The sequence below is a fragment of the Somniosus microcephalus genome, chromosome 26, assembly GCF_052327205.1.
Source record: "Somniosus microcephalus isolate GS21.2 chromosome 26, FLI_Smic_1.0, whole genome shotgun sequence".
In the NCBI taxonomy this organism is placed as follows: domain Eukaryota; kingdom Metazoa; phylum Chordata; class Chondrichthyes; order Squaliformes; family Somniosidae; genus Somniosus; species Somniosus microcephalus.
The window spans coordinates 7,549,989-7,564,520 of NC_141012.1; the positions used below are offsets into that span (position 1 = coordinate 7,549,989).

Below are 14,532 nucleotides of genomic sequence, written 5' to 3' on the forward strand. Positions count from 1 at the left end.
TTGGTGAGACCGCACCTGGAATACTGCGTATAGTTTTGGTGTCCATACTTAAGAAAGGACATACTTGCTCTCGAGTCAGTACAAAGAAGGTTCACTCGGTTAATCCCGGGGATGAGGGGATGGACATATGAGGGGAGGTTGAGCAGATTGGGACTCTACTCATTGGAGTTCAGAAGAATGAGAGGCGATCTTATTGAAACATATAAGATTGTGAAGGGGTTGGATCGGGTGGATGCAGGGAAGATGTTCCCGATGATGGGTGAAACTAGAACTAGGGGGCATAGTCTTAGAATAAGGGGCTGCTCTTTCAAAACTGAGATGAGGAGGAACTACTTCACTCAGAGGGTGGTAGGTCCATGGAATATGTTGCCCCAAAAAGCTGTAGAAGCTACATCATTACATAAATTTAAAACAGAAATAGACAGTTTCCTAGAAGTAAAGGGAATTCCGGGTTACGGGGAGCGGGCAGGAATTTGGACATGAGTCTAGGTTCGGATCGGTCATGGCCCTGTGGGTAGCGGAGCAGGCCCAGGGGCCGTGTAGCCTGATCCTGCTCCTATTTCGTGTGTCTAATTCTGTTAGATGCAGGAGATGACTCTGTGATAGTGGATTGGCAGTTAGGATCAGATCAGCCATGATCTTATTGAATGGCGGAGCAGGCTCGAGGGGCCGATTGGCCTACTCCTGCTCCTATTTCTTATGTTCTTATGATACCTGCCCTGCTGTATGCCTCAGAGACATGGACCATGTACAGCAGGCACCTCAAAGCACTGGAGAGGTACCACCAACGCTGACTCCGCAAGATCCTGCAAATCCATTGGCAGGATAGGCACACCAACGTCAGTGTTCTTGCTCAGGCCAACATCCCCAGCATCGAAGCTCTGACCACACTCAATCAGCTCCGATGGCCGGGTCACATTGTCCGCATGCCCGATACGAGACTCCCAAAACAAGCGCTGTATTCGGAGCTCCGGCACGGCAAGAGAGCCCCAGGTGGGCAGAGGAAACGCTTAAAGGACACCCTCAAAGCCTCCTTGAAAAAGTGTAACATCCCCACCGACACCTGGGAATCCCTGGCCCAAGACCGCACAAAGTGGAGGAGAAGCATCCGGGAAGGCGCCGAACTCCTCGAGTCTCTTCGCAGGGAGCAAGCGGAAGCCAAGCGCAGGCAGCGCAAGGAGCGCACGTCAACCCAAGCACCCCACCCACCCGCCCCTTCAACCACCGTCTGCCCCACCTGTGACAGAGACTGTAGGTCCCGCATTGGACTAATCAGCCACATGCGAGCTCATTTTTAATGTGGAAGCAAGTTATCCTCGGTTCTGAGGGACTGCCTAAGAGAGAAGAAGAGAGAACAAGCAGAATTGACCACAACTCCTAGAACTGAGTGGTGTACCCCTGGAAAGATTTTTATTGCTAGCTACAGTAGTCCTGATACTTTATAGGGTTTTTTCTTTCTCCCATCCCTCCCCCATGTACATTTGAGTGAATACAGGAATGAAGTAGATGTGGTTTGAGCACGACTTTAACAGAATTCTTTTTTTTTTTAAACTCAGTAAGCAGAAACAAACTTCCAATGCTTACCTCAAATCTATCCGCATTCCCCCTGAGAATTTTATAACAGGAAAGATGTGCCTGTGGAGTGGATCGACTCCCACTGGAGTTTGATAGCTCTCCCAGGAGTGCAGAAACATCAGTCGCTTTTGTATGTACCTGCCGGTTGCTTGTATTTCTTGCAAATGTACATTTTCATCTCTTCCTGTCCAAAGTACTGATGTCAGATTGACAGTCACAGGAAAGTATGTTTTCAGCATAAATGATTTCTTTCAAAGTAAATATTTGCTATTTTAAAAATATATATATATATTTTCCCCATTTTTTAAGTTATGTTTTCTTCAGCCTTTTAAGTCTTCCTGGCCATGAAGGTCAGCTCTGTGGAGAGGACAGATGAATTACCTGCCCTCAGTCTCTGCTGTTGCTGCCTGTGTTGCAGCTGCTAAGAGGTGAGGCCTCGAGGTGTCAAGCCCTGGGATTTTTCTGTCCACTTGGGGAAGTGCTTCTGCCCTGCTCCCTGTCTCCCCATTATGGCCCAACTGAGGTCAGGAGCTAGTGAGGGGTCTAGCGCATGCAAGTGATGGAAGGGGATGAGTTATATCCTAATGCTCCATAGTGCACTGCATTAATGCACTACCACTACAGCGCCAGATGGTCTTTATGTAAAAATAGCTTATCTGGATTCTTCTTGTTCATCTCTTCTCCCCTCTTTTTGTTTTTGGTCAGTCTGCTAAAGGGCTCTGCTGCTTGCCCTCTATCCGTTCCGAATAAGGGTCTGCACCCGAACCTTAGCTTATCTTTGTTCTTTTGCAGGCTGATGGACTTTGTGTAACTTCATCATTTTCTGTTTTTTATTTGTTTTGACTTATTCCTGGTAAATTCTGGAGTGAACTCTGTATTACACAGGATAGAATTGGATTGAAAGTAGAGCTGTGTTCAGGAGAATTTCCCAAAGGAAGGGAAAGAATCCTAATGGTTTGTCTCTTGTGCTGAAGACTAATAATTGTGAGATAAGTAAAATGTAATTTCTTAAAACAATATCTATTTTTTTACACAGCAGCTTCTTGAGTGTGGCAAGTGCCGAAACAGCTATCACCCGGAGTGCCTGGGACCAAACTACCCAACAAAACCAACCAAGAAAAAGAAAGTCTGGGTAAGTTTTGTTATCTCATGCAAAGCTGTGACTAGTCTTAACTCATAGTTTAAATTCCCCATACCATGGATCATCCCTGTTGCTAGCCTCTGTACCCATTTTAAGAGCATTAATATTCTTTCTGTGATTAGGGAACTGCCAATGGGGAAATAAATAAGAACATAAGAAATAGGAGCAGGAGTAGGCCAATCGGCCCCTCGAGCCTGCTCTGCCATTTAATAAGATCATGGCTGATCTGATCCTAACCGCCAACCTACTATCACAGAACCATCTCCTGAATCTAACAGAATTAGACACACGAAATAGGAGCAGGATCAGGCTACACGGCCCCTGGGCCCGCTCCGCTACCCACAGGGCCATGACCGATCCGAACCTAGACTCATGTCCAAATTCCTGCCCGCTCCCCGTAACCCTTAATTCCCTTCTAGGAAACTGTATTTCTGTTTTAAATTTATGTAATGATGTAGCTTCTACAGCTTTTTGGGGCAGCATATTCCATGGACCTACCACCCTCTGAGTGAAGTAGTTCCTCCTCATCTCAGTTTTGAAAGAGCAGCCCCTTATTCTAAGACTATGCCCCCTAGTTCTAGTTTCACCCATCATCGGGAACATCCTCCCCGCATCCACCCGATCCAACCCCTTCACAATCTTATATGTTTCAATAAGATCGCCTCTCATTCTTCTGAACTCCAATGAGTAGAGTCCCAATCTACTCAACCTCTCCTCATATGTCCATCCCCTCATCCCCGGGATTAACCAAGTGAACCTTCTTTGTACTGACTCGAGAGCAAGTATGTCTTTTCTTAAGCATGGACACCAAAACTGTATGCAGTATTCCAGGTGCGGTCTCACCAATACCTTGTACAACTGAAGCAATACCTCCCTATTTTTATATTCTATCCCCCTAGCAATGAAAGCCAACATTCCATTGGCCTTCTTAATCACTTGCTGCACCTGCATACTAACCTTTTGAGTTTCATGCACCAGGACCCCCCAGATCCCTTTGTACTTCAGTACTTTCCAGTTTCTTGCCATTAAGATAATAGCTTGCTCTATGATTTTTCCTGCCAAAGTGCATAACCTCACACTTTCCAGTATTGTATTCCATCTGCCAAATCTCTGCCCACTTACTTAGCCTGTCTATGTCCCCTTGAAGGTTTTTTATGTCCTCCTCACTCACTACTTTCCCTCCCATCTTAGTATCATCTGCAAACTTTGATATGTTACACTCGGTCCCCTCCTCCAAATCGTTAATATAGATTGTAAAGAGTTGGGGACCCAGCAGTGACCCCTGCGGAACACCACTAGTTACTGATTGCCATTCTGAGAATGAACCATTTATCCCAACTCTCTGCCTTCTGTTAGATAGCCAATCCTCTATCCATGCCAGAATATTACCCCCAATCCTGTGATTTTTTATCTTAAGCAATAATCTTTTGTGTGGCACCTTGTCAAATGCCTTTTGGAAGTCTAAATACACTATGTCCACTGGTTCCCCTTTATCCACCCTATATGTTACTTCCTCAAAGAACTCCAGCAAATTTGTCAAACATGACTTCCCCTTCATAAAACCATGCTGACTTTGTCCTATTAAATGATGATTATCCAAATGTCCTGTTACTGTCTCCTTAATAATGGACTCCAAAATTTTACCTACCACAGATGCTAGGCTAACCGGTCTATAGTTTCCAGCCTCCTGTCTACTGCCGTTTTTAAATAAGGGTGTTACATTAGCAGTTTTCCAGTCTGCCGGGACCTTTGCTGAGTCCAGGGAGTTTTGGAAAATTATTACTAATGCATCCACAATCCCTACCGCCAATTCCCTCAAGACCCTAGGATGTAAGCCATCAGGTCCAGGTGATTTATCCGCCCTGAGTCCCATTATTTTACAGAGTACCACTTGCTTAGTGATTTTGATCGTGTTTAGCTCCTCCCCCCCTATAGCCCCCTGTTTGTCCAGTGTTGGGATATTCTTAGTGTCCTCTACTGTAAAGACTGATACAAAATATTCATTCAGTGTTTTTTGCCATCTCCATATTTCCCACCATTAATTTCCCAGTCTCATCCTCTAAGGGACCAACATTTACTTTAGCCACCCTTTTCTTTTTATATAACTATAAAAACTCTTACTATCTGTTTTTATATTTTTTGCTAATTTACTTCCATAATCTATCTTCCCTTTCTTAATCAATCTTTTTGTTATTTTTTGCTGTCTTTTAAAGTTTTCCCAATCCTCTATCCTCCCACTAGATTTGGCTACCTTATATGCCCTTGTTTTTAGTCGAATACTATCCTTAATTTCTTTACTTAGCCACGGATGGCTGTCTTTTCTTTTACACCCTTTTCTTCTCGGTGGAATATATATTTTTTGGAAGTTGTAAAATAACTCCTTAAATGTACACCACTGATCATGTATCGTCTTACCCTTTAATCTATTTTCCCAATCCACTCTACTCAATTCCGCTCTCATACCTTCATAGTCTCCTTTATTCAGCTTAGCACGCTTGTTTGAGATCCAACCTTCTCACCCTCTAATTGAATATGGAATTCAACCATGTTATGGTCACTCATTCCAAGGGGATCCTTTACTAGGACATTTTTAATTAATCCTGTCTCGTTACACAGGACCAGATCTAAGGTTGCTTGCCCCCTGGTCGGTTCAGTTACATACCGCTCAAGAAACCCATCCCTAATACACTCAATGAACTCATCCTCAAGGCAGCCCTGCCCAATTTGATTTGTCCACTTAATATGATAGTTAAAATCCCCCATAATTATAGCTGTTCCCTTATTACAAGCCTCAACTATTTCCTGATTGATACTCCGTCGAACATAGTTGCAACTGTTCGGAGGCCTATAGACTACGCCCACGAGTGTTTTTTTCTCCTTATTATTCCTTACCTCCACCCAAACTGTTTCATTATCCTGATCTTTTGACCCAATATCATTTCTCTGTATTACAGTGATTCCTTCCTTTGTTAACATAGCCACCCCACATCCCCTTCCTTCCTGCCTGTCCTTCCTGATCGTTAAATAACCTGGTATGTTTAATTCCCAGGCATTGTCACCCTGCAGCCATGTTTCTGTAATGGCCACAAGATCATACCCATATGTAGTTATTTGTGCCATTAACTCGTCTATTTTGTTACGAATGCTACGTGCATTCAGATAGAGAACTTTCAAATATGTTTTGTGACACTTAGTTCCTGCTTTTGCCCTTTTTATTACTTCACCTTTTACTCCATACCTTCTGCCCCTTCCTGACATGCTCTGGTTTTTAATTTCCCCACTGCTACCTAAGTCTATGATCTTCTCTGTTGTCATTTTTATTATTTGCTCTCTAGGAACCTCCCCCCCACTAGTTAGTTTAAAGCCCTCTCTACAGCCCTAGTTATATGATCCGCCAGGACTCTAGTCCCAGCACTGGCCAAGTGAAGCCCGTCCCAACGGAACAGCTCCCTCCTGCCCCAGTACTGGTGCCAGTGTCCCAGGAAGCAAAACCCATTTCTCCCACACCAGTCTTTGAGCCACGCATTTAACTCTAATTTTATTTGTCCTAGCCAAATTCACTCGTGGCTCAGGTAATAATCCAGAGATTATTACCCTTGAGGTTCTGTTTTTTAATTTGACCCCTAGCTGCTCATACTCCTTTAAAAGAACCGGCTTCCTAGTCCTATCTACGTCGTTTGTACCAACATGGACCACGACAACTGGATCCACCCCCTCCCACTGCAAGTTTCTTTCCAGCCCAGAGAAGATGTCCTTAACCCTGGCACCGGGTAGGCAACACAGCCTTCGGGACTCTCGCTCTCGGCTGCAGAGAACTCTATCTATCCCCCATATAATACTATCCCCTACCACTACAACATTTCTAGTTACTCCCTCCTCTTGAATGGCCCCCCGTTCCACGGTGCTGTGGCCAGGTTGCTCATCCTCCCTGCAGTCCCTGCTCCTGTCCCCACAGGGAGTAAGAACCTCGAACCTGCTGGACAAGAGCAAGGGCTGCGGCTCCTCCAGCTCTACCTCCTGGATCCCCGTACCTGCCTCACTCGTAGTCACACCATCCTGTCCCTGACCATGGGCTACATCTGAATTACTTAACTTCATAGGTGTGACCACCTCCTGATACACAGAGTCCAGGTACTTCTCCCCCTCCCTGATGTGTCGCAGTGTCTGAAGCTCAGACTCCAGCTCATCAACACGGAGCTGGAGTTCCTGTAGCAGCAGACACTTGTCACAGACGTAATCACCGTGAGCCTCAATGGGGTCCACCGGCTCCCACATCTTGCAACAGTAACACATCACCTGCTCCATTCTATGTAATTAATTAAAATTTTTATTGTTAGTTATGAACACCCTCTGCCCGATTTTAGATGCTAGTAACCCCTTTAATTAATTGGATTTAATTTAAATCAATCCCTCTAATTACACCAGTTAAATGGTTTACCAACAGTCACTCTGCACCAGAAAGGCCTTATTAACTACAACCCACAGAGTTAAAGTTTGAAAAGCGCACCTAACACCCCACTTACCCTAACTCACACACTTACCCAAACTCACAGCATTCTTTGATGACTCGCAGTAGGACTGGTCTTTTTATACTGTTTGTTTGTTTACAGCCAAATGAGTCACCCCTGCTGATTGGTTAGAAAACTGGTTTCCACTGCCTGCTGTGCCAATTTACTCCTACTGCAGTGTAACCTTGTTTTACTCTTCTTAAACCAACAGAATCCCAAATATTTAACTTTTCCCCTTTACTTAAACTGCTTAAGTAATCTTATCAAGAATGATTTAAAGAGAAATAACAATTAAAGAACTCACACACTTACCCAAACTCACAGCACTCTCTGCTGACTCGCAGAGATGTATATAGGCAAAATAAAATGAGTGTTGGACAAGATTTCAAGAAGTGTTATTCAAATACACATAGGTAAAGCAATATATTAATGTAGTTCTTCATTACAGAATATATACTGCAGGTACAGAATATATACTGCAGGAACAATCCAGGCTGTCAGCGAGGAAACTCTTAATGAGGTCCAATTAATACATTAGAACAGCACTGATTTGACTCTCCCTTTGCATGCCATATAAAGGTCCCTGCCTTAAACTTCTATACAGTTCTGTTTCCCAGTCACTGGACAAAGACATCACTATGCTTTTCCCATGTTTGCAAAAGATTTGTCATTGTACCGTTCCTGCTTTCTGGTTACCTACACATAAACAAGTTGAGGCCAGGTTTCCTTATGCAACTGCCAGTGAGTTTCCTCCTATTATGTGGACAGGACCAAATCTGTTCACCGAGGACGGCATGATGAAGCAACACATTGGTTCACGCACAGCGCTAACTGAACAACGGGCGCTCCTACAGTTTTCCATAGGGTGAGCTCCCAAACTTATTCTGGGGAAGTGGCAAGTGTAGATGACAGAATTTCACTGAAGAAATGAGGTAAAAATCAGCGGGTGAACCAACTTGCAATTTGTCATTATCACTGCATGTCTTGCCTCGCAGGTAAAGAACCAGGTGCGTTCATGTTTTAAGTGTAGCCTCAGTTTAAATGTTGGTCGAGATTGAGGGTCAGACTTGAACTCTCTGAAAGTGGCCTCCAGTGTTACACTGCCGGATTGACCACAGGAAGAGAGACAGATAACCTCCTCCAGCATTTACCATGAATTTAAGCCTCACGATGTATATCTGTCTAGGTCTTTTTAATAGAAAGATTTTTAAAAATTGCAAATAACTAGAAATCTTAACTGAAAATAGAAAATGTTGAAAATGCACAGCAAGCTGATCAGGATCTGAGAGATGAAGATTAACACTTTGGTTTGGCCCTTTATCAGAACAGAAATCTGATGAAGTTTACACTTGAAACATCAATCTGCTTCTCTCTCTTTCAGATGGTGACTGCTGTGTGCATTTCTATCATTTTCTGTTTTAATTTGAGGCCTTCTTAATGTTTTCTAATAAAGATCTCCCCTGCTGCAGATCTGTACCAAATGTGTACGATGTAAGAGTTGTGGAGCCACAACACCAGGGAAAGGCTGGGATGCACAGTGGTCACATGATTTTTCTTTGTGCCACGAATGTGCGAAGCTCTTTGATAAAGGTAAGCACGCATGGATATTCTGTTCGTAGTATAATTGGTACCTGTAGTGATTACAAGGCAGCAATTAAGTGGTTCAGGTAATGTCTTAAAATATATTTTACAAATGGATTTCACATGGCGTTGCTCACAGTAAGTCAGATGATGTGCTGTTTCATAAGGATAGGAATGTTACACCATCTAATGCACAATATTCTGCGCAAATTGGCTGCCACGTTTCCTACATTACAACAGTGACTACACTTCAAAAAGTACTTCATTGGCTGTGAAGCGCTTTGGGACGTTCGGAGGTTGTGGAAAGGTGCTATAGAAAAGCAAGTCTTTCTTTTTTTTATTCCTAACTGAAGCTGTATCTCTAAGGCCACAAATGCTGTTACATATAGGCTGGCTGAGGTCACAGTTTAATTTTCAGTTAGGTTAGAACCATGGCCGCCTTTCTCTTTTTAACAATGTGATTGGTACGGTCAGTCAGGAGTAACAGACATTCTGGCTCCTTTAGCGTATTTGGGGGAACCTTGTATTTTACTAATTTGTTTTTGTTTTTTTATACATTTTTTGTATGACACAAATTTGCAAAAGAAGTGTGAAGGCCAGGAAGTATCTCATATAAAAAATAGATACAGGAAACGCGATATCCGGCACCGATGGGACCGGCGTGATGCCGATCTATGAAAACTTCCGGACAGACCAGCGCTAATGTTGAAGGATACAGAGGTTTTCATCTCCGTATCTGACAAGAAACACTGTTGCTTAGCAACAGCTTGTAAACAGTCGGCCCATACCTTGGAAGCGTCGACTGACGTTTAAAAAAAAATGCTAGGAGAAGAAAAAAAAAGAAAAAAAACCTAACAAAACGGCTGCTGATTTCTGCCGTTAGATCGAGGTTTCCGGACATACAACCTCCAGATAAACCAAAGTTTCCTGTAGATAAATGTGCAGTAACAACAGGTCACAGCTGACAGGTAGTGTAATAAGGACATACAAGTCCTGAATTTGAACTTCAAAGGACAGGAGAAAGTAGTGGGTGCCAAACGGTGAGCCAGAGATTGCCCATAATTGAATGTATCCTCACATGACTTGGGTTCAGCGTTCGAATTTCTATCTACAAGTGAAGAGATCCAGCTGATGCAGTTTGGGCGAGAGTCCCACAGGCGGCAGAAATAATTTGTGAAGCTTTGGCTCTGGTATTCCGTGTAGTTTTAACACTTTCCCTTCTCCCTTTCTTGATGATGTTGATTCCTTTCTGGGATACAGTTCAGTCGGCACTGGTCACCTTTCTGTACCTTGCCCGCCTTGTCATGTGTGAGCTTTGCCAGGCTATTCCACGGCAGGGGAATCTAGGGGTACAATAATATAGTGGTTATGTTACTGGACCAATAATCCAGAGGCCTGGACTAATGATCCAGAGACGTGAGTTCGAACCCGACCACGGCAGCTGGGGAATTTAATTGTAGTTAATTAAATAAATCTGGAATAATAAAAGCTAGTATCAGTAATGGTGACCATGAAACTACTGGATTGTTGCAAAAACCCATCTGGTTCACTAATGTCCTTTAGGGAATGAAAGCTGCTGTCCTTACCTGGTCTGGCCTATATGTGACTCCAGATGTGGTTGACTTTTAACTGCCCTTTGAAATGACGGCTTGCCACCACCTTCTCAAGGGCAATAAATGCTGGCGTTGCCAGCGACGCCTATATCCCATGAATGAATAAAAAAAAATCATGGATGAGCCCGATCCTACCCTTCCTAGTGCATGAACTTTGGGGGGTGGAGCGGGGAATGAGATGGGATAGATAGCAAACAGAAGCTCTCCAGGCCTCCCCCAACCTAGGGGTGTTGAGGTCACTTGTAGTGCCCCTATTGTTGCCTACTGAGCTCAGCGAAGTGCAGAGACTAGGGATTGAGACCAGCGTCCCCCGTAAGCTGCACTGCCTCCTGCGTGGCCTGCTTCCCCTAATATGCAGCCCATTCAAATTTTTGCGCAAGTGCAGTATCTACAGTGTAAAAGCCAGTGAACAGCCTACGTGGGACCTTGCAGATGACTGCGCAGCTTAGCGGGAACATTGATTGAGACCTCCCTGGTCTGGTTGGTTAAGGCAGCTGCTCACTGCTTAAACCATTTGAGCAATCAGGGGAGGCCCTTGTTGACTTAAATTTTTTTTTAAATCATTGTTGCTACTGTCAAGTGCACTGGTTAAATTGTGCTTGCGATGTCACTATTGTACAATTTGACATTCATCGGGAGGTAAGCTGTGGCCAGTATTACATGAGCAGGATGGGCAGGGAGGAGGGACACTAGGGCTGGATTTTGGCAGGTTTGGAGGCGGATCCGCTGTCAAAATAGCAAAGATTAACAGCGGATAGGAAACCCGCTGTCAACCCAGCTCCGCACGAGTCTCCCAGGTGTCGGGTTTGTCTGCGCAGAACTGACCTGACACCAAGCGGCGGGGGAGACAATTTAGATCATTAAATGTCTTGTTAACAGCCAATTTAATACTATTTTGAGCCTACCGTGTAATTTTACGTGCTCCCCGTGGGTTACCCATTGCTCGGGGAACACGCCAGCTCACCCTGTCATGAGTTGAGTCTGCTTTGATTTATCTGATAACCTGAAAGCTGTAGAAGTGGTATAAAGGATACCATGTTGCAGCTGTTCAGTTTCAGAGCTCAGAAACTGTTGTTAACTGCATTTATAAGACACATAGGCTGCGATTTTACCTTTTGGTGCGAGTTGGGAGCGGGTCAGCTGCCTTCTGGGTTCCGATCCCGACCTCCAACGATGCCTGACGCACAGACGTAATTTTATGTCAGTTGGCCTTGTTAAGCCCTGCCCTGCGGGCTTCCCGGCCAATTAAGAGAAAGCTTCTGTCATCTTGAAAAAAATCACACCTTGGTCCTCTGAATCCTTCCACGATCAGCCCCAACACCAACATCACCAGGCACACCAACACATATAATGTCCAAGCTATTCCTTTCACACTTAACCCCCCACCCCCCTGCTATTGTGATAGGTCTCAACATTTACTGGAACTCACTAAGACACTTCTCAAGGTGCGCACAGATCTGTCCAATAAGGTGAAGTGTTGAAAATATAGATTTCAATGGATGACAACACATTAACAGAAACTTCACATGAATATTGGCTAACCCTCTCAAGTGCCTACCCTTGTGTGTTGTTAGTTGGTATGCTTGCAGTAGGATGAGTGTGAGGGGTGGCTAGTGAGATGGGGAAGTGATAATGTAGATAGCGGGGGATGGGTGGAGGTGCAAGGTAAGAGTTGGTGTGAGTAAGGATGTGCAGGAGTTGGGTATGGAAGGCAGAGTGATGGGGATGTGATGAGTGGCACAGCAGGATGAGGTTCAGTGTTGCTTTGCAGTAACGTTTTGCGATCTAATGAGATCATTGAAAGGTTGGCGCTACTGCAGCCAGGGACTCCTGACGACATCCCTGCTTGTGTCCTCCTGTGCAATGTGTAACCAGACTGCGTTGATCTCTTGGGGAGGTCTCTTCTGCCCATGGGAAGGGAAGAGAACCTCCCTGCGTGCTGTGACTCCCTCCATGAGCATATGGAGGGAGTCATGGGAGAGCCTGGGTGCAGCTGTGCACCTTTGTGCAGCGCTTATCAGTGTTTGCAGCACCTCAATGCTGCAGAACACTGACAGCACAACTGTCAAAATCAATGATGCTGTGGTCCCTTTAAGGAAACCGGCTGATGACGCGTCATCAAATGACGACATCAGACCCGCTTCCTGTTAATTGGCCAGGAACCCCGCAGGGCGGGCTTAACAAGGCCAATCTACGGAAAATCATTTTCAGAGAGCGGCTGCAGACGGGAACGGGAACGGAACCCGCCAAGCAGCTCTCCCGCCTCCGCAGGGAAAATCCAGACCTAAATCTATCCCATTCATGGTGGATAAAATATATCTAGCATTATTCTCAGGCCCATAGGTTTGCAATAACTGAATAAGTCAAGTTCTGATTTAATTACATGGAACTTATTCAGGGGTTTTTCGTTCTGTGATTCACTTCCATTTGTCCATGAAAATCCACACAGCAGTTACTTTGGTTATCCTAAGCCTGTCATTGGCCCGTGGAATAAACTATGCACCTGGCTGATTAGCCTCTGTTATGTATGCTGCATGGTATTGTGTGCATCTCAGTAGATGGAGGAGTAGAATTCCAGCCCATTTTAATAAAATTATATACAAAACATGTGTTAACAGTGCTGAGGATTATCAGGAACACGGTGTGAAAGGACACCAGCTGTGTTGATGTAAATTGCTGTTTATTTTTAGGAAACTTCTGCCCGCTGTGTGACAAGTGCTACGATGATGATGATTATGAGAGCAAGATGATGCAGTGTGGAAAATGTGATCGTTGGGTTCATGCAAAGTGTGAAAGCTTGTCAGGTATTTTAAAATGCAGGCTATGTTTTGTAGTTGAAACATATGACAGCCCATTAAGGAGAGGCAATGGCTGGCTGATATGTTTTTGCTTGGTTCAGATTTTGTTTGTACAGAACTTCCAGTTTAAGTACCTAAAGTATAAATGCATAATCTGTTACATAACATTAGTGTGGTAAACCACTGATAGTAAGAAGGGTCCAACCCGAAACGTCAACTCAAATTTCTCTCCACGGATGTTGCCTGACCTGCTGAGTTTTTCCAGCATTTTCTGTTGTTATTTCGGATTTCCAACATCTGCAGTATTTTGCTATAGTCTCTCGAGTTCCTGTTTAGCTTGTTTCTCATGTGACCCCAACCCGCCTAAATTCTGGCCCTTAGGATGTTCGAATCCCTTATTTTTATTCTAGCACGAGCAATCTTCCAAAAAAAAAAGTGCTGTTTTAATTGCCTTCTCATCGCTGTCCAATTTGCTCCACTCTTATCCCGAGAGTGCTGGCTTTTGCTGGGGTCTAACAGCTTTTTGATAGTTTAAAAAAAACTTACACCTTCAAAGGGATGAGTTTTTAAATTCAGAAGGAATGCAACTCCTAATTGAACAGGGTTAGTTGCATGAGATTATTCCCTAGTATGGATTTCTGCGTGTTTGCCTTGCTTCTTGGTTCTGACTTCCTCTGTCCATGTTCTTTGCGTCTGCTATACTTTCTTCTGTACAGTTCATTGCCTATTTTTGTTGGGCATGGGTATTGAGGGTTACGAGACTAAGGCAGGTAGATGGAGTTAAGATGCAGATCAGCCATGATCTAATTGAATGGCGGAACAGGCTCGAGGGGCTGAACGGCCTCCGCCTGTTTCTATATAGGATTTCTTTTGTTGGTTGCAAAGAAGGAAATGTAGCAAATATTTGCAGCTGGTTTTCTTTCAAGGAAGAAAAAGGATAGTTGTGCTTCTGTTTTTAATCAGAGTTCAGCGAGCAAAGCTGCAATGATTATTAGGGTGGGGTAGCTTCACAGATGTAACTTGTTTTTGGGGGTTCTACACAGATATATATGTAAATATAAGCCATTTTGTCATTTCTCCCCCTCATGAATTTTTAGGGGTAGGACACTTGTCCCAGTGAGCCCATTCATCCTTGATTATTGATAATTATTAAACCATTTTAGTAGTTCATAAAAATATAGCAGTGGACAGAATGGCGCTACCTTGAGTCAGCTGACCATTCACATTTCACTGTCTTGGAAATTGTCCCAGAATGAATCCTGTGCCATTGGTGGACAGTAGTACTGTGTGCAGGAACCAATTTAGCGAGTCTATAC

The 14,532-nt window shown here is 44.1% G+C and overlaps 1 protein-coding gene across 5 annotated transcripts in view; it reads left to right on the forward strand.

Moving 5' to 3' along the window:
- kmt2a (lysine (K)-specific methyltransferase 2A) overlaps positions 1 to 14,532 on the forward strand; it is a 187,196-nt gene that overhangs the window by 88,887 nt on the left and 83,777 nt on the right. For 4 of the 5 annotated variants that reach the window (XM_085967740.1, XM_085967741.1, XM_085967744.1 and 1 more), the window contains exons 12-14: positions 2,612 to 2,707; positions 8,694 to 8,814; positions 13,109 to 13,222. In XM_085967740.1, the coding sequence (XP_085823866.1) occupies positions 2,612 to 2,707; positions 8,694 to 8,814; positions 13,109 to 13,222 (331 nt within the window). The remainder of the gene's footprint in view (positions 1 to 2,611; positions 2,708 to 8,693; positions 8,815 to 13,108; positions 13,223 to 14,532) is intronic. The other variant, XM_085967742.1, reaches the window with a different exon arrangement.